Source organism: Gambusia affinis, linkage group LG16 (genome assembly GCF_019740435.1).
Source record: "Gambusia affinis linkage group LG16, SWU_Gaff_1.0, whole genome shotgun sequence".
NCBI lineage: Eukaryota > Metazoa > Chordata > Actinopteri > Cyprinodontiformes > Poeciliidae > Gambusia > Gambusia affinis.
The window spans coordinates 10,105,409-10,128,878 of NC_057883.1; the positions used below are offsets into that span (position 1 = coordinate 10,105,409).

The following is a 23,470-nucleotide window of genomic DNA, read 5'->3' on the forward strand; positions in this document are numbered from 1 at the left end:
TGCAGTGATATTGATGGATCCATAAAGAGGAAACACCTGGTCCAGCTAAAATCATCCACTGAGCATAAATTAAACTGCGACGGCCTACTGGGAAACCACAGAAACCAAAACATTACAGAAAACAGACAAACTGACAGTCTGAATGAACACACAAACAAAATTAAACCTAAAACACACATTCTAACCAGTTTCTAATCTAAACCACCACGAGAAAAGCCCAACTGCTGCCTTCACAGCCCCAAACATGCTGATTGGGCTGATCTCACCGCTGATTTGCGTTTCATCTCAAGATCTGAGGTCTGGCTCCTCAGCAAAAATACACGCAGCAGGGTTTTTTTTTTTTTTTTTATCACAGTACAGATCTGTTACGCTGTTTGTGAAACTCTTGATAACGCCCAGCTTAGACTTAACTCCCCTTAACTACGGCACGTCTAGAGCCTTCTTCGCCAATCAGCATCCTGCGGGACTCACATTAACATGCCAGACTAATTGATCGGTCAAACTGAACAGCAGCAGCAGCAGGTCTGCGCATTGACCAGCAGCGGGAGCAGCGCGGAGAGGAGCAGCCGCAGCTGTTGATCTCATGGTTGTCAGGCAGCTCAACTTTCAGGTAGATGAGCCCGCCTGGAGTTTGTTGTTTTGTTGACATGAGAAAAAGAAAGTAAAAGTTTGGAAAAAACGGTACTTTTTTAATTCTCTTAAGTTTCTTTTTGAATACACAGCAAGTGTGCGTTCTTCTTAAGATTATTTTCAACTGAATGCTATAAAAAAAAGCTTATTTTTAGTAACTCAATTCTCTCACTGAAGCACATTAAACAGATTAATTGCACAGTGTCGGATGTTCTTTAGGATTTTGCTTCTGTTTATTGCAAATATTTTTCATCAGAAATTTACATTTACGATTATGAAAACACATATAAACCGATTAGACCAGTAAAATAAACAAACAAAAATTAACACTGAAATCTGGATTTAAAGGTTATTTTCGAAAGGTAAGTTCAATCTGACAACCCGCTGCAACAGAACACATATTCTAATCTATTTGATAAGACTCTAGTTTTCCTCTTCCTACAAACAAATGTTGATAAAAATGTTAGAAACAGAGTCATCTCCAGAAAGGTTTTTGTAAAAGGTCCCACAATAACTGTAATTAGGTACAGATTCAGTTTCCCTTTGGGATTAATAAAATATTTTTTTATTTAATTTGCAGTAAATTAAATGCTTTTCAATAAAATGCAATGTCACAGAAAAGAAGATGTAATTCAGTAATTCACTAAACCCATCGCGTTTATTTTCATTTCAATACTTACAGTTCATGAAAATAAAGTCCAAAAATCAGTATCTCAGAAAAATAGGATTATACATAAAATAAACGGACAAAAAACACTTGAGTTCCTTTAAATCAAAACTAAAACCGCAGCTGTTTAGAATTGCTACTAACCCATAATAAATGGAACATTAACCAACGTGTATTAATAACTCTAATGATGGCACCTGACAAAATATAATGTTTGTTATTGGTTTTCATGACAGTTGAATGATGTTTTTTTATGTTTTCACAATGCAAATCCATTTGAACTGCAATGTTGCTGAAATGTGCTGTGCAAATAAAGTTGATTGAGTCATACATTTATTCATTGAAAAGATCTTTTTAAACTGTACATGCACTTAATACTTGGACAACGCTCATTTCACATGAATTAGTGCATCGGTGTATTGTTGCATGATCAGCCTGTAGAACTGTTAATGTGTTGCTTTGCTATCCATCCATTATCTAAATGTTTATCCATTCAGGGTCAGCGAGAGGTGTGGGACCTATCATCAGCAACCTTCGGGTGAGAGGCAGAGTACAGGACACCAGTCCATTGCAGGGTAACACAGTGACAGATGGAAAAAGCAACCATGCATGCACACATCCACTTAAGGATAATTAGATAGACAAGTTGACCTACCGAATGTGTTTTTGGACTCTGGGAGGAAACTGGAGTACCTGGTGAGAACCCGCTCAGACACTGAGAGAACATGTAAAATCCATGCTCTGGGATTCAAACCCAGGACCTTCTTCCTGCAAGACAACAGTACCAGTCAAGCACGGTAATGCCATGGCTTTTAAACCTGACTGGTGAGCAACAGTCTTGTCCTTTTTCTCCTAGTCCAGGCAGGAGACTTCTGTAGCTGTCCCTTGATCGGAAGGAAAGTAACCGTTGCATCCTGTGCCCTGGACACGTCTGTGTGGAGTGCCTCTTAAAGCTCTGACTCCTGCTGCTGTTAAAGGCTTGTAAATCTCCTCTCTCCGTAACAGTGTCTCTGGATTAATTCCCTGAGCAACATTTTATTGAACAGACACGGAAAGTTAACCCTACCTTGCATTTAAGAAGCGTTAAATAAGGTTAAAAATTTAGAGGTGAAAAGAGGACTGCATAAAGAGGAGGTATATTAGTTTGTATATGTGGCTGGTTGAGGATAATCAAGGCTCCCATTGAGTGCTTGTTTTTATCCCAGAAAAAAAAATCACAAGACTGGTCTGCTACATGTAACGTCTTATAGCTATCTACCACTCTCCATTATATTTCACTATACAATGAGTAGTTTTCCTATTAACGTTTCTTCTATGTGGGTTATGGATCTCTGCAGCTTCAAGGACGTTTTGGCTGGTTCTGTGATTATCTCCTTGCCCAATTAGTCATTTCAAGTAGACAGACAAGTCAAAATTTCAATTGCCATACAAGGGTTTAATTACATACATCATTTGGGGTCCTGGTGAGTTCTGATTGCGCTGGATTTAATTGAAGGGTATCACAGTAAAACGGTATAAATGCAAACGAACTTGAAAATTGCATGTCATTATATTTCCAATTCATAATTTTGGACTACTTTGTTTTGGTTAATAAAATCAAATCCTGTTAAAATACTGTAACGTCTGTGTCTGCAACTTGAAAATGTGAACATTTTATTGGCTCGAAGAGTCTGACGCAGCCGTGCGCCGTCAACCAACAAATTAAAGCGACTCTCCCTTTCGGCGTGTTTTCGGAGAGAGAGGTTGAAAAGGTGGTTTTCGCGCTGCATCCTGGGTACACATAGCTCCGCTGTGATGCAGTGAGCTTGTTGTGTTGACTGGTTACCAGCGGAAAGTACACGGCGGGGAAGGGGTCTGCCACCGAGGGGTGGGCTTTCAGCGAGTTTTACAATGCGTCTTTCACCGAGTTGAACGCTCTCACACAACCATGAACCAACTTCGCCGGTCGCCTCGGAACGGACTGAGCCACATTTGAGCCCCGACGACGAGCGCTTGTTGGCGGAGAGAGCGAACATGAAGCAGCCGAGCGCTCCGCTCTCTGTTGTCGGCTTGACTGGGGAATGGTAGCGTGCTGCAGGGACCACCGCACTGGGAAGGATCATGGTCGAGAGGAGCAGCAAATTCTTGTTGATCGTCATCGGATCCGTGTGTTTTATGCTGATCCTCTATCAGTACGTGGCCCCCGGGGTGATCAATTTCGGCTCCCCGCACGGTTACTTCACGGAGGACGACGAGGGGGACATCTTCCCCACTCCGGACCCCCACTACGTTAAGAAATACTACTTCCCCGTCAGGGACCTGGAGAGGACCATCGATTTCCAGATCAAGGGGGAGGACGTGATTGTGTTTCTGCACATCCAGAAGACAGGGGGGACTACCTTCGGTCGGCACCTGGTCCAGAATGTCCGCCTGGAGGTTCCCTGCGACTGCAGACCGGGCCAGAAGAAGTGTACCTGCTACCGGCCGAACCGCAAGGAGACCTGGCTCTTCTCGCGGTTCTCCACCGGCTGGAGCTGCGGCTTGCACGCCGACTGGACCGAGCTCACCAACTGTGTGCCAGGGGTCCTCAACAAGAAGGAGAACAAGCAGAAGAACCAGAGGTAAAAACCGGGACGTGTTTGCTTTGTTATCTAAATCCTGTAAAGAAGCCCGGTAGTCCGGTATGTCTGGAAACCTGAGCTCAGACCAGTCTAATATTGTTGGAACCTGTTCCGTAGAAACTTTTAAACCAGACTGTTTTGTTTTTCTATTATTAGTTTATAAAGTAGCCTATAAAGTTATAAGCTAATTTGGCTAGTGTTTATTTTCATACTAACAAGGAAGGAGGGAGGCACCGTAATCAAGATTAATAGACTAATTAGAGATGAAACAGAATACATCCCACCTATTGAAAAGTAATAAATTACTAACGCATCACATCCACTTTTAAGTATTTACCATTTATATTTATTTAGTAACTTTTATTTCATCAGAAGCAGTTTTCGGTTCTACTATTTCCTATCAACTCCTGGAAAGGGTTTTTCCTGTCAACAATGTCTAGAGCTGAACTGATCAGGAACCTTCTTGCTAATTCCGCTCCTTGTTTTTTGTTTCGTTTTAATTTTCAGGTGGCTTGTAAATGCAAACTAAGGGAAACCCTCAAAAAGGGTGTAGTTTAAAGTGTTCACTAAAGTGTATTTCTCTAGTCACAGATGCACCAATCGCAAATACATAAATCAGCCGATATTCCCTTGTTCGGCTCTGGTGATGTCCAGGTAAAATACTGGAGAATCAGTTTCTCCTCCAGATAGTTAAAAACATTTTTGGCAAATAAATCAACCTCTGCTTTGATCAACTTTGTTTAGCTTAATAAAAGGTGAGCCAAGGGTTGTTATACTTTAAGACATAAATTAGGATTATATTGTAATTTCTTTCTTTATTTTTTCCTGTTTTTATTTTAATCTATCTGATAACAAAGAGAACCAGATTTCAGAACCAACCAGGAAAGGCTGATTGGAGTATTTATAATTCATATTCTACTAATTAAAACATAATAAATTATTACATTATTTGTTTAAATGTTAAACGTTCTGTTTGTGTTGACATAAACATAAACCATTTTCTTTAGCCTCTCGATTGAGCCTTTTTGAACTTTTTACATTTCCTTCAAAAGTATCGTTTTGACCAGAGATGTACTGATTAGGCCTTTCCTGGCCGATAACGATTTACAGGCCTACCGATTGATTAGATCTTCCCTAGTTGTGACATCGAGTAAACAGAACCTTACTTGACAGCGTCATTGCACTATAACTTATACGCATCGACACAATCAAAGCGACTCTTAATTAATTAACAGATACCTCCTTATTACTGGGTGGCAGAACGTTCTGGATGAAAGCAGAATGACCAGAATTGTTTGCCTCCTCTTGAAATAATGGGACGATAATGGAAACATTGAGACGGAGATTGATTGACGTTACCAGGCGTTCTGCCACAGATGCTACGGAAGCGTTGACATTTGCTGGATGGACGCCAGTCAGAAGTTGCCCTCCCACCGAATTACACTCCGAGCTTTGGCTGATTTCATCGTAGGGTTGGTGTTGCGCTCGGTGATAATCCCTTGTTTTGACTGCCAGATACCCAGACATCGATGCAGAGTCTTTTCAGGGTGTAACCCACTTTCCTCCCCACGCCTCCCCATTGTTGTAGCTCACATGCTGCATCCCTCACACAGACATATTGACGGCTGTATCAACTTCCATTTCACTGCACCCTTGCGGCCGAAGGGTACGCTTGTTGAATGCCTTTTGTGTCACCCAAGCTTGGTCAATATTTCTTTTTTCTTTCTTTCTTTTACTGATTAATAGGACAAACAAGGGTTCAGAAGTAAGACTCAAATTTGTTAGGGGTGATGGCTTCCCATGATGGCTCAAACTGGGGATCAGTGCTGCTGCCTGGGCTGGGCAGGATACTCTGGAACTGGGTGGTGGGGGAGGAGGAGAAGGAGGACCCTGCGGGGGTTTGGCTCCGCTCTAATCCGAGTGATTATTACTGCTGGGACTTGCACACACACATGCACACATTAACCCTGGTATTTTCTGCTCTGGCGTCAGCCCTGACTCCTGTGGTCTCGACCCCGGTCAGAGGTGATAACGTGCTCGGTCATTGTGCATCTCGAGCCGAGAGGTCGGAGCACACGCGGGATAAACGGGCTTTCGGCACTTTGCGAGCAACGTTTCGAACTCGCTCTCTTGTGTACCGAGAGCCGAACGAGGAGAAGAAAGGTCTGCATACAGACACAGTCTCTGCCCTCAGGTTAAATCAGCTATCCGATCTGTCCTGACAGCAGAAACAGTGAACTATAAGCTTAATAACACCCCGAAGAAAAGCTGTGCCTCTCCACATTATGTGCAACACAACAATGGAAACTAGAAGCACATTCTCTCGCTGTCACATCTACGTTTGCCTCTCGTTTTAAAAAATTTTTAACGCTGAGCTCATTGTTTTGGTTCCATCACAGCACTGCGTTCATGCGGGGAGCATTTGTCTTCGGGCAAGAGGACGAGGGAAAGTGTGAAAAAGATCATCTGTGTTCCTTAAGAACGGCAGCGAGGGGGCTTTTGCGTGGCAGCGTCGACGTCGGGGCAAAGCTTTCAGATCAGCTGTGCGTCTCATCAGCGTGGAGGAAATCCACCCTCGGTGACACATACACATTGCACATACGGAACATCTGCTCACTTTCTCAGAGGAAGCGGTTTTGGAGTCAAATCTGTACTTATGAGAAGCAGGAAAGAGAAACGCGCTCATCCAGAAATGTTCGACCATGCAGCAGCATCGGTCCATGTGCCGAGATCCATCATCTCTATCTCTCTCCCTCTCTGCAGCTGGGTTCCCCTGCAGCTGTCAAGTGGATTTTCACGCAAATGATTCAAATTGTTGCAAAAAGCAAGTGTGAACTGAACAATTTAAAGATGGATTTTGACAACCAGATGTCCAGACTGTTTTAAAAATAAGTCTACTAAGAAAAAGGGAACAATTCAATGGCAGCTGAAAGCATTTGGATGTTCACTAGCTCGACTGTTTGAAGAACAGTTTATACTTTCCCATGTTTATTTATCGCTGTGCAATAAATCAAAGTCCATCTGCCGTATAAACTGACCAGCTGCGCTGTAATGATGTTTTAAACTGCATTTTTCAATGTAAAATCCAACCCCAAGTTTTTTCCTACACAACTTTTTTTTTTTTTTTACCCCTTAAATATTTATTTAAAATATTTATTTTAAAACCTGATATATTCTGCCATGTACACAGCATGCATGCAGAGGGTGAGCAAAACAAATGTAACTGTGTGGCCTCGATGCAAAACTCCCAACACTCCATACACGCAATCTCTTCATGGTGGTGGCAGCATCATGCTGACAAGATGCTTTTACTGGTCTGCGAAGCTAGTGAGCTAATGATGGATGGAGCTAAAAACAAAAAAATCTTGAGCTATTTGTCAAAGCAGAATAGGACTCAACTATTGGAGTGTTCAATTTAATTTAGGGGTGTCGGAGTAAAGACAATACCCACCACTCGTTTCAGATCTGTTTTTGTAAAAAGAAAATGATTAAAAGCATATGTAATTCAGAATTATGTGCTAGTATGTGATGAAATATGAGAGTTCAAAGTGTGCAACTACTAAGGCGAGGTAGGTAAGGAGGAAGTGAGCCGGGTAGAGATGAGACGTGTGTGTATACCAGACGGTCGGGTCTGTCGCTCATCTGTGATTGGGCGAGGCGGAGATGAACAGTAGCGTTGTGGGAGAACGGATCTCACACACTCAGCAGAGCGCCGCTCACAGACCATCAGTCACTTCAAACATCTCATATCCGCTCTAATGTTTCCCGTTGATCCCTTGGATGAACTCACACTGACACACACACATATGCACACACACATTTAGAGATGATTGCCACAAACAGGCCCTAATGCAAGCTTTAAGAGATGGGAGTTGTAATTGGTTAAGGAGGTTCCTATCACTTTACTCAAATTAGAGCCACATTTTAGGATGGAGGGAGGGAATAGAGGGGCACCATCTGTCCTTTTGCAGGCTTGCACACATCTTCCAAATTTGTTGGTGCCTTTTTTTTTGTCCTGCACTCTCCATTAGAGAGTGCCTTGGTAAGCAAAGTGATGGGGCTAATTTTACCGCCTCCGTCTCCACGTTCTCTCAGATCACCCCTTCTTTTTTCCCTTCATGTCCTTCTCACTCGCCTCCTCTGAAACACCCCCTCTCCCCATGCTGCCATCCTTCCCTCCATTCATGAGGGTGTCACTTCATAATCAAACAGCAGGCTTGCTTTTTCGCTTGGTGGCTTTATGGCCGGGGTGTGGGGGGGCTCTCTCTTTCTCTCCCTTTCTGTCGCTCAGCCTCACTTCTTCCACTCCCCCTCTTTTCCCTGCCTCTCTCCATCTCTGCCCTCTTGTCTTTCTTTCCCTCCTTTGCCATCTTTCTCTCCTTTTCCCTCCGAGCGTGACTGCCGCATTAGAGGGAATGTCTTTTCATGGAAGATTTGCTGCAATTTCCAAAATGGCTGCTTTGCCTAATGGACAACTGCCTTGGTTCTAATGAGTGATTACATGTGTGAGGCTGTGGCGGGGGGGGAAAGGGGTTTGCCGGCAAGGAGCGAGGCGACAGAGAAGGCGATGAAGAGGATGAGACAAGAGAGGAGCTGTCAGAGTGACTGAAAAGATAAAGGACTGGGGGGGTAAAAACATTTGGCTTCATTGCTGGGGAGGGGGCTGGTCGATTAGCATGGTTGTCAAGCACTGGGCATTCCTCTTCTTTCAGTGGGTTTGTTTCAGATTCACTGCACAAATCTCTGCACTCTATGATGGCTCTCTGAATAAGCACATGCATGGTTGGGGGTTGGGGTTGGGTGGGCTGGGTGGTGAGGGGGCATGAGAGCGGATGCATGTGCATGTGGTTGCCCAGCGTGATGCCAGCAGTCAGTCAGCACGACCTCAAATCCAGATGAACTCTAGGAAGCTGCGGAGGCCGTCCCAGCTGATTGGCATAAACTAAAAAACCCAGGCGTGGCGCTCTGTGTCTACGTGCTCGCACGTTTGCAAACGCACTGTGTGTTTTTGGTCGGGCAGTTCTGCCGTTAATCCAATCAGATTAACGGGGTTTAAGTGCTGGCGGCCATGCTCTCCAAAGCCGGTTACGGCCGCTCATCCCGCGTCTGTGGCTGCACTACGCTCCAGCATTCCCAGCATCCCTCCATCCGGTTACTCCCTTCATCTGTACTGAGCTCAGCTCTCCCTCCATTATGGGGCAAGTGTGATTCTCAGCTCTTGGAAGGAATTTACTCAGTATATTGGCAATTGAAAGCACTTCTGCAATTTGCAGTAAGACTTGTAGGGTGTACAGCAAGCATGTGGACGAAAGTGATCTTGTCAGATGGGACTTAGATTAAACGTTTTGGCCATCCTCAGGAAAAAGCATGGTAGTAGCACCGTTTTGTTATAGGGATGTTTTACTTTAGTAATGACAGAGATCAAACGAAGAATACCTTCCAGGGAATTCTGGAAGAAAATCTTTTGGAGTCTGTAAATTATTTGAGACCATGGCAGTGACCCTAAATAGCTAATCAGACCTACTTTTTAATGATTTTTGTTAGAATAGCCTAGTCAAAGTCCAGTTTTAAATTCAACTGAGATTCCATCTGTTTTGACTGAGATTCAATTACACCACAAAGACCAGTAAAAATCCCTAATTTTATATTTGTAAAAAACTAGGTACGCTTGCGCTTTACAAGAGTACCGAGTTAAATTTGAGGGTTTAATTTAAACTGTAGGACAAAAAAAAAGGAAAATGTTTTTTCAGAAATCACAACATTGATATATCTTTATACTAATGACTATTCTGTTCTTAGTTGTAACATTTTCAGCTAACTGACCTATCTGTGCCATAACTGAATGATGAGTGGTATAGAAAATGCAAGCAATAGTTCGAATAAATAAGGCTTTGATGAAATGGCCTCAGTCTGGATAAATCTTTAGTTTTTAAGATGAGTTTGGCAATAAAACTGTTATTTTGACTTTGCACACCCAAATAACAGCCCACACACACAAACTCCAAGGCCTTAAATTCACCTTTTGATTATCTGGCCGACAGTTCATAATACTTTGGAGGAAGGGGCTCTTCAGGTTTTATGCCTCGCCCTTCACGGGACGGTGAAAGGATAGTCGACTCGAGCGCAATCTCACACATAAAAGAGTGAGATATGTCCCCTATGCCTTTTTTTCCTCAGTAGCTCGAGGTGAGTGTTGACAGGTCCTTTTCAGCGATCCACCTCGCTGCCTGTTGACTACGGGGGTTCAGCTCGAGTTCATCCGCAGGTCGCCATAACGTATAACCCAGCCGCACAATTCGAAGTTTGGACTTGAGCTGCGGCGGGTGTGTGGATACCTCTGCAGGGCCCCACACTCCAACATGCGGGGCTTATGGTTTGACTCTGCAGACAATAGTTTTGTTGTATTTGATAAGGACTGTTAAATGGCCTCAATGTGACCAAACTGTGGAGTACTACACTGCAAAATCAACTGGAAACCGGCAAGGCTCATGCCAGGAGAAGGTCAAGTTGAGTTAAAGCCGATCCAGACGTTTATTTGTCCCAGCTGTTTCTCCCCTCAGCGCCTTTTAAAGAACAGGACAGGGAGCAGGATCCGCTTTTAACACCGACACCTGTCTCCATCAGTGGTCTGCAGAGGGTTATCGTTTCCCCACCTGAAGGCTTCATTATTGATCAGCTATAGATCGGAGTGGGTTTTATCATCGACTGATAAAAGTGGAATGACAACAAAATGGGGCACAGAGCCTTCCTAAACCCTCGCCTGGATGCGTGCTCGATGCGTCGGACAGATGGGAAGAGGGAGAAAAGCAAAGAGTGATGGGCTTCTTAATCATTACACCGCTTCTGGTAGTCTCCGTGTCACTCTTTCTGTTCAGGCCTCTGCGGCTGACTGTCAAACGTCAGCCCAACGCCACGGCTGAGTCAACTCGGCGGCCCCGTGGACAAATAACCGTGCGCTGAATGATTAGCAGACGTTTCTATGGCTGCTAATTAGGGCCGCTACGCTGCGGCGGCTCCGCCAACAGGATTACAGCCTATTGATTATCCTAGCCTAGCATTAGCTCTGCTAGCTAAAAAGTGACGGAGTGATTAGTGGGCATTTCTGTGCTGGTTAATGAGTGGTGCTATGGAATGCTATGGTATGCTGTCCATGAGAATGGGATTACAGGCTATTAATCAGACAAGAGCCCTGCTGAAGTAATTACCCTGCCTCGAAGCAAAGTCTGACTAATTCTCCTTCCCGGTTTGGCCTCCTCTTCATCATCTGGTCTCTTTCTGCTCATCAACTCTGACTGCCTTCACCTGATAGTGTCCTATTCTTTCCTCCGTGTCATCTACTCTGTCTCAGAGCCAGGGAAGGACAAAGAGAAAGCCATCCCCAGAGAGTGCTCTCTGGATCCATTAATGGCACTTTTCTAGCTCCTGGATGTGACGGGTTCAGACAGGATGTCATCTGGGAGCCTCTCCTCCCTTCTTTTCTGTAAATAAACAAATCAAAGCATCAGTTCTTCTTCTACGTTTCACTGCATGCGAGTCGGCGGCGGTCAAAAGAGGCCCGTGAACGGAGAGGAGAGGCTGACAGGCGTGTTAATTGAATTGTGGGAAAAATGCAAATCGTGCACTGCCTTTATAAGTTAATGGGAGGAGTTTCAAATAACTGAGATGGTTTCCTTTTAGAGGCACAAGGCTTCCCACAAAGATGACTTAACAAATGTTATGAAGAAAATAAGCAACAGGCTTGTAAGAGATTATCACAGTATGATAAATAGGAGGAAAATCACCAGGTTTCAGAGCATTACCAAAACACAACATGTGTTTTGGTAATGCTCTGTACAGGCATAAACGGTTCAAGTTTACTGCCATTGGGTCTTAATGTTCTGATTGAAAGTCTTTTCATAGACATTTAGCGATACGCGAATCCATTTAATTTAGTGCTCCTCTTGACACAGTCCTTTGTTTGATATGTACATTGTACATATGTTTTCTGCATGTCTTTTAGCCAATTTGTATTGATGTTAACAATTTACCAGTAGCAGGTTTGAAAACTCTCCTATGGCTTAAAGTTTTATTGAAATGCCAGTGAACGCACTGGAGTAATCTAAAGTTTCTCTGACATATTATTGCACTCTGCCACTCAGCTGGCTGAAACAATAAGAATGCACTTCTTTCTGTATGAAAAATATAGATATTCAGTGTGGAAATCTATTCCTTGTTTTTAATGTAAGGTTGTAAGGTAAAATGGATTTGGGACGCTACAACCTGCATGGTAGACTGTTCATATAAAGGGAAGCAATTAAATCCTAACCTTGAAAGAGTGAAATAAGTTATAACATTATTTAATTTCCCTCTGAAATAAAGTATGTTTAAATTGAATTAAAATGGGTTTGATAGAAAACATTTAGGTAACATAACGTCTCATCATGTTAAGAAACCAGTCCAGGCTTTGTCACATAATCATGTTTTGTTTTTTGTCCATCATTTGTTTCAAGATATCAGTCTTTTATTTACCCATGTGCATGTGTGTCAGTGTGCACATGGGAAAATCTAGAGCACTGTTAGCATTCGAAAATAAAAACAAAGTGAAGGATGGAAAGAAAAAGCAATTTGTCATTGCACTGCTCTTGGGTTGTGACTTCTCTTCTGAGAGGAGGCGTTCATCACCAAGGTTGATGCATCTTGAAACTGTACACATTCCCAAAAAGTATCTCTTGGTGTCTTTCCCCCCCCCCCCTCCATTTATGCACTAATACAAAAGTAGGAAGTGCAACATGAAAATGTACTGTGCTGCTTTATGTTTCAGAGTGGTTCTATCTGGTCTCGTGTAGTAAGCCATATGCTTTCACAGCTCTGATGAGCTTAATTTGCATTGCACTTTCCATGTAGTGCAAAGCGCTTCACAAAGCAAAAGTTAAATTTAGAGGTATCATTTTTTTTAGCCTCTTAACTTTTAAGAGTCTAGCTTTTCTCTTAAGCCAAGATAATAAATCAAAAGAAGCTGTTAGTTTTGTCTCCACCTGACTCGTTTATTATTTTGGTTGCCATATCGGAGCAGTCATTGTTGAAGTGACTCCAAAAGTTCAAAAGTAGGACAAACCTTTCCTGTAGTGGCAGCAAAGAGCAGAGGAGAGAGCAAGTGAGCGTCGCCCTGCAGAATAAAGGTCAGTGTTAAAGCTAATCCAGTTATACTATTCTTAGTCTCTCTTCACCTCCTCGTCTCCTGCTGCCCTGCTTCCTGTTCCTCTTCCTTACCTCTCGGTGCTGTGGATCTGGGCCAGGCTTATGTAGGTTTCCCAATTGCAAGTAACCATATATTTCATTCCCTCACTCCCTTTCTTTCAGTTTGCCTGGTATTTTTTTATTTTTTATTTCTTATTTTGTGCCCTGTCAAAAGTTTTACTTCTTCATCACCCCTGCCAGCACACTGTCATTGTAGGTCCCAAGCTCATGTCAGCTTCTTTTAGAGAGAGGAAGTGATGTGTCAGGATGTGCCTTTATCTGCCGGTGATCTGATCTGATGTGAGATTGAGATAAACACGGGCCGAGTATAGAGTTCTTTCTCTGGGGAGCCGCATGATGGAAGAGCCCTCATTTTACTTCTCCCCCTCTGTGGTTGCTCTTCTTTTTCTTTTTCTTCCTACCCGCCTGGATAAGAGAAGAAAAGAAAAGAAAAAAAAATCTGGTGGTCTTGGGGTGACTGCCAAATTACAAAGTGAATTCTAGGGTGTGGGTGTTTCAAACCTGTTCAACCAGTCAATCCGTTAAAACAGAACTGCTTTGATACCTTGCAGGAGAAGTTTAGGAAGTAGTCGTGTTATGTTGAGATCAGCCTTTTGATCCGTCAGCCTATGAAATGCGTCTGCCAGCAGCCTGGTGCCGTCTGTCAAGATGTCGAGAAAAACGAAGCTGCAGCTGCTCTCAGTTTTGTACTTTTCTTTAAATCAATTCAGAGAATTTATGGAGACTTTTTGAAGATTAAATTCCACTGCTGGGACATTTACAATCCAAATACAACTACAAAAGCACAGCACTGTGCCAAAGTATTCATGCCCTTGTTTATCATTTCAGACTTTGTCACATGACAACCGCAAACGTTGTAGTTTGCCGGCACTTTATGTGATAGACAAACACAACCGAGGTGAAGTTTTTTGCACTTAAAAATCCAAACTGAGAGACACTTATTCTGTTCCCAAAAACAAAAAAAAATACATCCAATACAATCAGATGCCTGTTATTTGTGCACTCCACATTATGGAAGAGTGTCGAGAAGAACATTCTCTGGTCAGAAAATGAAACTTTTTGGACTACCTGCAAATGCTGCACATCATCCCAGCATTCCAGAGATACAGTGATGCATGAGAAACTAGCTAACATGGGTGAAGCTAATCCTAAAAAAAAAAAAGGGTTAGGGTTATTAAAGGCTACAAAATATTTGAGAGGATTAAAACATTACAATAAAAGCTACAATGGAATGGTATATATCAAAGGTGTAGTCAAAGTCCGACTCAAAATCCAATTAGGAATCTGAGGAATGTTATAAAATTGTTGCTGTCTGTGCAGGCTGGCTCATCTTTGGCTGTTTTAAGTGGAATTAAAAGCACAATATATTTCAGATCTTTCTTTCTTAAAACATTTAATTATTCAATTAAATCCACTACTTTGTGTTGCTCCATCACATAAAACAGTAATACAAGAGGTTGGGGCTTTAGAGTGACACGTATTGGAAAGTATAGGAGGTAAATAGGCTACAAATAAAACACTTTAATAACAAGTTTTAAATATTTGTAGCTTAAAAACAATGTTGGAACTTGTGTTTTGAACTTTATTCTCATATTTCACAAAAAGTGTGACTGCTAGATCAAAAAGATCACTCTGTGCTGAAAAGACTAAGCCCTGGATGTGAGCTGTTAGCAAAGTTGTACAATATATTGTAATTCTGAGCTCACAGGAAACTAAATGTTTAAGGAGCAAAGCCAGATTATTTAGACATATTAAGACTTGAACACAAGAAGATGCAAGATTAAAACACAAGCGAGCTTCCACAGAGAAAAGTCCAGATTGGCTCTTAATCTACTCAGCAGACGGCTTCCTAGTCATGTCAGTGCCCCCCTCTAATAACCTTCTAATCTGCTGGTAGAAGGTACTGGAGGGTGTTTTGGAGGCCCACTCTTCTAAATGTGTACCAAACAAAGGAACTCAACTTCTGGGAGTTCTTTATTTTGTCCCAAGGAAGAATAAATGACTCACAACGTCTGGGCCATGGTGAGTTTGGTGAAATTCAACAATAATAGAAATTTATTACATAGAAAAATGAATACAAAGCAAAATGTGGTTGTTTAAATGATGAAAGCTTTTCACTTTCATCATTGGTAAATCTGGTAAATTTTCACTTCCTTAAAATTTACCAGAAGAAGCAAAAAGCAAACAAAAAAACTGTTTTTTTTTAATAAAAAAAAAAATCATATTCCTGTCACAGTTAAAGGAACAAAATAATCTATCACCAATTGATCCAGCACTCGAGTGATTTGCAGGTCAAATGCAGAAAAAGCAGATATTTTCAAATTTGTCGATGCATGCATTAGCACTTTTCTTTGAGTTTACAAAATTCAGATGAAGGATAGAAACGTGGGAACTATCTTGTAAATCATTTATTTTTGCTAGATTCCACACATTATGATATTTTTTCTGTAAAACTGTTCCATGTTAAAAAGCCCGATCCATACATGTCCACTGCGTGTCCAAAAATAAACGGTTGGCTCTCACTGCTGCTATATTTATTTGCTAAAAGATGCATAGAAACAAGTAATAATGCTGTCCTAAGCTGTGCTAAAATGGGATTGTCACTCAAATGATTGCGGAGTTGGACTGCATCGTGCAGAGATCCACCACGATAGCGCAGCGTGAGTAGAGGTATTTGAAACCCATTTAAAGTTTAACCCCCCCCAGGCTGTCCCTGTAGACCAGAAAGTTGTCACTCCATCACGACTACACTTGCGTGATGCCGTCCTTTGCATTTTGACCGCCATCATGCAAATCCTCCGAGGCGCTCATGCAAAGAAGCAGACCACGCTGCCACTCGCACACACTCTCTATCCGTCCACACATACATCCTGCCTCCATCGCCTCCAGACTTTATGGATGTTTTGCCGTTTGACGTTTTGTCTCGCTGAATGTACCCCCTTCCTGCGTGTTTTTTTTTTCCTCCCTTCCTCTCCTTCTTTTTCCTAGTCTTTGCTCTCGGCCGTCTTTTGTCCAGGCATCTCTTCACGCTCGACCGGCCTTGCTGTGACTCTTGACTTCAAAGAGCTACTTCATTCATCAGTCACTCATCAGAGGGAGGGGGGCCATTCAGCGCAGCACTAAAAGAGAGGGAGGGAACAGAGGGAGAGTGTATGAAAAAGAGAGGGGGAACGAGGGTATGAAAAGAGAGCACAAGGGAGAAAGAGGATCCGTTCTTGACCGCGGGGGACCTTAGGAGGCGGAAAAGGGGAAAAAGGGCCACACATCCACCCATACAAAGTCTCTGTTGAGATCTAAACCCACTCTATCGCACCTTTTATTGTTTTTGCTTTAAACATGATCCCTTGCTCAATTTTCCATCCATCTGCGCTTTTTCCTCCGATTCTGATTTGAGCTGGCAGTGCAGTAGGGTGTTGATTCCCGTTTCATCTCATAATCCCTCTCTCCGCCTCGTTGTGCATTTATCTATCTCTATCACTTTTTGTCCTGCGTTTCTAAATTTCACCTTCTATCATTTTTGCTCATCCTCGGTGACATTCTCCATCTTTTGTGTGTGTGGGTGTGTGTGTGTTTTGAGGTGGCTGCCTGGCCAGTTTTCAGGTCAGTGGGAATTGCCATTGCCTCCCTTCTCAGCTGGAGTCTGGCTCACACTCAGCTGCACACAAACACACTCTCTCACGCAGATATGAACACTTATTGTTCACCCTGCTGTCTTTGTGCTAACGTTTTAATCCATATGCACACGTAGCTGCGCGGCCGTCTGAGCTTGTAAAGGTACTCTTCTTCAAGGTGCGCCAGGTTGCTTTTCATCCATCTTCCGTCTCTCTCTTTATTTGTATTCTCCCCTCTTTGTAATAAGTCATGGTCTGTTTTTGTGGTTCTTCGCTTTCGGATATGAATCACTTTGTTTGTGTCTGCTCATATGCAACGTCTCAGTCTGTAAAACCCTTTTTGTGTAGTTTTTTTTTTTTGTTTCTTTTTAAGAGTGCCAGTAGCAATTATGTTTCTTCCATTTTTGCTCTGTAAAACTTAAAATACTCTGTTTTCTGCCTTGAGATAAGTGTTGAAGCAAATACTTGATGTGCTTCATTTTGTAGTAAAACAATAATTAGTCACCAGTGGGAACACAACTGTATTGTTTTAGGTGACACACACATCCCAGCTTAGGTCGGCGAAGTCTCCATTTCCATGTGGATGCTGTTTGTTACTGTATAAAACATCACAATTCTCAAAGTTTCTCATTTGACTTTATCCAAATGTTTTAGTTTTAGAAATCTCTTCTAAGCATTAGAGAGTGTCTTGGTAGCATAATCTTGTGAAATGTTTCTCTGGTATCATGATGTTTACCAAATACTTCAAAACAAAAATGATCTAATTGGTGTTATATAAAACTGGGCTGCACAGTGGAGCAGTTGGTAGAGCTGTTGCCTTGCCGCAAGAAGGTCCTGGGTTCGATTCCCGGCCTGGGTCTTTCTGCATGGAGTTTGAATGTTCTCCCTGTGCATGGTGGGTTCTCTCCGGGTTCCCCAGCTTCCTCCCACAGTCCAAAAACATGACTGTCAGGTTAATTAGGCTCTCTAAATTCTCCCTAGGTGTGTGTGTGTGTGTGAATGGGTGTGTGTCCTGTATGCCTCTGTGTTGCCCTGCGACAGACTGGGGACCTGTCCAGGGTGAACCCTGCCTCTCGCCCGGAACGTTAGCTGGAGATTGGAACCAGCAACCCTCCCCATTAGGGACAAAGGGTGTATAGAAAATGGATGGATGTTATATAAAACAATAAAGCAAATATGGTTACTGCAGTTTTTCAAATAATGGAATAAATCATTATTACAGCTGTAATAGTAATTGTTTAATAATTTATTGCTAATTTGAATTTGATGCATAAACTTTAGCTGTATTGAGTAGTTGTTTAAGGGCTCAATGCAGGTCGTACCTTTTTCTGTACTGATTTAAACAATTATTGCAACCTGAAATGAATTAGTCAGGCTATCTGCTGTTGAACCAAATTACCTATAAAATTTTCCTTAAAGCTCCTTTAGTGGTAGAAACCTTTAGTAGACCTTCTAAATGTTTTTGCCGGCTAACCAGCAGTGTGCAGCAATAGATACGGGTTTTATCAGGCTATGCTCAGAACAGAAAACCAGAGAAAATTTCTTTTACTTCAGCACTTTTTCTGATGGCTCATTAAAGAATTTAAGCCCCCACAGGGACATTGGAGATCTTAAGCTGCTTTGAAACTGTAAGGTCTAAAAATTTTGGCAAAACTCTGTGGTTCTAGCCAGCCCACGCCTAATGTAAAATACAAAAAGCAGAGGAAGCTGTCTCTGTCTGGAGCCCAGAATGAGTCAACTTTCTTCAGACATTTTTAGAAAAATTTCTATTACTGATTTTTTTTTTTTTTCAGTCAACTAAAAAAAATTGAGGTTTAGACATTTTTCTTTCTTGTCTGTGATGTTCTTTCTGTTGTTTTTGACAAGAGGTCTAACAAGTAAAATGCCTATTTACACTCATATGAATTCATATAGTTGCCCTGCAGTTGGCTTGGAAACTGAAGTGATTGCATCATTTTTTTCCTCATTATGGGTGGTGAAGAGGCAGAGCGCACAACCCGTGTACGGAGGCGTCAGTCTTTGACGCAGCCGTCACGGGTTCGAGTCCCGGCCTGATGACCTTACCTGCATGTTGCTAATCACGACATATTTTCCTCAAAGCTTCTGCTTCCTGAAAATATGACTAGCAGATCTAGGGCCACTAGATGTTTGAAGTGCATCAAATAGTTGAGCTATTTTTCTAAGGCACATTCCCATTTGTATTTTTCAAGGAAAGTTCCTTTAAAATCCATCATATGGAGTTCTAACATTTGTTTAGGGTTTCTTTTGTTCCCAACAGTGCAGCTGTGTCTATAGAAAAGCAAATCCCATCTTTTCTTCCAAGATCAAATCTGACATGGTTGGATGTCAACATTTCCAATAAAGGCCCCCAACACTGATTAAACCTTTACAAAAATGTTTAGAGCTATTGAAGCAGGCCTCTTTTAGTGGAACCGGTGCACTCTGGTCACTCTAAAACACGAGTAAAATGTAAAATTTTAACAACTTTGAAACTGTCAACTGTTTTAAACCTTGTTACACAATCCCTGTTCTTTTATATATTTACATGCCTTTTTTGAGAAAAGGTGTTAAACTTTTACAACAGTTCAGAGTACAATGATGAAGTCTTATGCAATATCCATAGTGACTGGTGTACTCTGTACCAACCTACAGAAAATTCATACTGCATTGGTTGTGTTGTACTTTATTTGTACTTTATTGTATGTACTTTTATAACTGTCTTTGACCTGGATTTAAGAGTAGTGAGCCATTGGACCGCTAAGTTTCTTTTGCAATGTGTGCACAGTCTAAACACAGAGTTGAAATTCATCCAACGGCAACAAAAGAAAAAAAGCATGCTTTTAAGTAGCTTTGAAACTGTTGCCGTGCTTTTCTTGCTGTGACAACAAAGAGAAAATGCACGGTCTAAGAATGTAGCAAGTTGTATTGCAAGTATTAACACGCCTATGGAGAAGTATTTTACTTTGGAGCCAAATATGGTCCCTTGCACATCCTAATCTGGCACCGCTGCACACTAATGCCCGCAATAAGCTTTCGGAGGACACAGGCCTGAAGATATGCGAGTCACAGGTTTTTATCAAGCTCTAGAGGTGAAACATAGTTAATGAAACACCTAATTATTTTCCTGTTTGTGTTACTTGGATTGCCAATGCGAGAGCTCGTGTCCTTCCCTTGATGTGTAAGCAGCTGCACGCCAAAACAAATAAATTAACCTTCCAAGTCATTATTATTAGTCACATACTCGGCCTGGTGCTGATGAGACAAGTTGTGGTGTTGCCGTGTATTCTGCGCAGAAGACTTGCTGCAACTTGCCTGCATAATTCAGCACAAATGCAAACTTGTACACACCCATTAGTGCAACTAACGGGAAAAGTAGATCTGAAGGTAGAGAGGACGTTTTAAGAGCTTAAATAAAAACTTATCAGTGAGGGAAATTGTTAAGGGTTTTGCCATTGCTTTTAAGTAGTCCAAGAGAAGTAAATGATAAAGTAGAAAATGGAGTAAAAAGAGAAAAAAACCCGCAGGAGTAGGTGAGGGGAAAGTGTCTCTTCTTCCCGCTCCTCTTCTAATGGAATGTTAATCAGCGGAAAGAGGTCAACCCTTTCAGCATTTCAGTGTGTCCTCGGTGTGTGTGTGTGAGAGAGAGATGGGGTAAAAAGGTCAAACATGGAACAACTGCACACAAGTGGTCTATTACAATGTCCTCTACCACTGCTTTAACAACAATTTCTGGACATGAACAGTTGTTTGCTTCATCATCCTGTTGTAATAATTCTGTGTCTTCTTATTTATGAGCTGCTTGTATTTTTAGAGATCCATATCTTTCAAATTGAATCCACTTATTCATCCATTACTGAGTGGGTCGTGTCAAGCAAATAGATGATTATTGTAGGACCCTATATATTCCGTTTTATTCTATTTTCTGTCTGATTGACAAGGTTTGTTACACTGATTTGTTAAATGAAGTGCACACATTCTACCATATGTCACATTTCACTGTAGATGCCATTATAATTGTGAAATGATGCGATTCTTGCTGTACTTGCAGCTAAGTTGAGACACAAGATGGTATGTGTGAAAATATCATGGTGTGCATTTAAGCGTTGCTGACTGGAAAGTGACAAATGGTTAAATGTAAAAAAATATTTGAGATTTTCTCAATATGTTCCCTTAATACACAGTAGAGCCAGAGACTACACCAAAAACCTCAGCTGTACATTTAAACTAAATCAATCATAAAAAATAAAAACAATCTCATCAGAGTGTCATTTCTGAGCTGGACTCGCGTTTGGTGCAGATGAAGCATGGCTGCGGAATTTCCTCGCGCTCCAACTCCCAATCAGAAAACCCCTCGTTCAGAGAATCATGCCAACTTTTGATCACTACAATTGGAGAAATGTTCCCAGATTTAAAAACTTTGGCTGAAGTGGCTCTTTCAATTACAGTCTCCAGTATGGCACAGAGTGCAGATCCAGCCTCCAGATCATCATCGAAACCCTGAGTCATTTGTGCAAGCGAGTGTGCATAATTTCAGTGCAATCATTTATATTATATGTAGTTACTGGGGTCACCTTCAATGGTTTTTGTCACTGCAGAGACAAAGTTGCATGCATTCATCTGCTTGATATGTAATGACACGATGTAGATTCTCGGTTCAACTTGCTAAGTAAGAATTAATCTGAATGAAAATGAAATTCAAATATATTTCATTATTATCATTTCAAAAATGTATAATGAGAGGATTTAAAAAAAAAAATTTAATCAGTTATAATGACAGGGATAGAAAGTCTAACTCAGCCTCTTGATTTGTCTGGATCTGGGAGATGACTTGTCTCTATACTCGCCCTCACCATTAATTGACGGTTGACGAATGGTCCGCCCTGCAGGAATCCTTGATGGAAATCTGTCCGGGTCAAAATATTTTTGTTATTGGGCGTGGCGTAGGAGATAGCGCGACCCATGTTTGGAGGCCTCGAGTCCTCGACGCTGCCGTCGCTGGTTCGACTCCCGGACCCGACGATATTTGCCGCATGTCTTCGTCCCTTTGCTTCCCTCTTTCCTGTCAGCCTACTTTCATAGAAGGGACACGAGAGCCCACAAAAAATTTAAAAATATATATATTGTTGTCATCATGGCTATCTTCATATAGTAGAAGGGAAAAACACTCGGTTCTCATTCATATGACTTCCCTTATTAGTCTGCTGACATTCACCTCTTATCCAGAACTTCCTCCTCTCTTTGTACAGAGTAACTGTAACTCTTACATTTCATTTTAGTGTTTCGGTTTCTTCAGTTTCCTCATCTCTGATGTTCCCATTTTATCCATTTCACACCAGGATCAGTTTTCATGGGTCAGCAGTCCAATCTCATGTACCGTCTTCTGTTGATTTGCTCATTTTGGGTCAGTTTTACACTTTAAATTAGTTGAAATTGCTCTTTTAAATTAAAAGTGCTTTTGAGCTTATTGGGCCGTGTAAGAAATTGGGGCTTGTAATTTCACCAGGGAACAAAACAATCAAACTGAGTCCTTGTTCAGGAGGCACAAAGAGAAGGAAAACGTACCAAATGTAAAAATGATTGCTTGGACCATTTAAATTTTAAAACCAAACAATTGTGATTGGCATTTTTTAAAAGTAAAGAGATAATGTGTTGTTTTGAAAAAGCTCTATGTCAGACACAAAGTGTGTGGCAGTCTATGTTGGGATCAAAACGTAGAGTGAAAACTGATGTGTCATGATTCACGAAACTGGTGAGGAAGTAACGGCTTCCTTTATCTGAAATGGCCTCTCATTTCAGATAAATTAAACGGGAAACATTACTTTAAACGTTTCTAAGGAAACGTTTGTGAAACTTGCCACATCCCCTTTGATTAATTTCTCTATAGTCCCCGAGTTGGAAGCAGAGCTATCACATGATTTTAGTTACAACAGAAAACTGGTAGATGAATGGTGTTATCCTTGTCTGGCTAATGGCTTTTTTTTAAGTTCTATAACTTAACTGCTGCTTTTTTTGATATATAGATTTCTTTATTCTTTGTTGGAATCCATCAAAGAATAAAATAACTATCCCGATTTACAAACGACCATAATCTGAGTTTTGTTTCAATAAACTCTAAAGTAAATGCATCAAATTGCACATGTATTTTTGTACGATAATACACGTACAAAAACTTATGATATCAAAATATCACAAGTTCTCAGTACTGATTTAATTGATGAATGGAAGCACAAACCTTTTGGCAATTTTTTAAGATTTTACCAGATCACCAATCTGATTAGATAAATTGCCAGGGAGGTCTGATCTGAAGCCAGTTGATTGGTGCATTTCTAGATTTGTTCATTGTAATATTCAGATGTTTGAATTTCATTCCTGTTGGATCTGCTAATTGAACTTCTAATTGTAATTCCACAAACTATACCACATATCAGCTAATTAATAAAACATCTAGGCTCAGTAATTGAATACAACATGCACTAGGCAGAAAGAGACATGCTGCAACACTGGTCTTAATTCCAGCAGAAATTGAAGAAATTACAAGATTACCCCTGATTATTGCATCTGAGCATATGTTTCTGACATTTCATTAGATTTTCATTATACTTAAAGCAAAAGGCTGTTAGTTTATTGACCAAAAACGATGGTGTTTTTAGTTTTACTGCATTTAATGAGTATTGAGATTTTGAAAGGAAAATTGGTAAATTTCTCACAGAGAACAATTGATTGGC

At 41.4% G+C, this 23,470-nt stretch overlaps 1 protein-coding gene across 1 annotated transcript in view; it reads left to right on the forward strand.

Annotated features, from left to right (window-relative positions):
- Positions 1-3,049: 3,049 nt before the first annotated feature.
- Positions 3,050-23,470, forward strand: part of hs6st1a (heparan sulfate 6-O-sulfotransferase 1a) — a 70,816-nt gene continuing 50,395 nt past the window's right edge. The window contains exon 1 of the mRNA XM_044143691.1: positions 3,050-3,897. Within this exon, the coding sequence (XP_043999626.1) occupies positions 3,398-3,897 (500 nt within the window). The 5' untranslated portion in view covers positions 3,050-3,397. The remainder of the gene's footprint in view (positions 3,898-23,470) is intronic.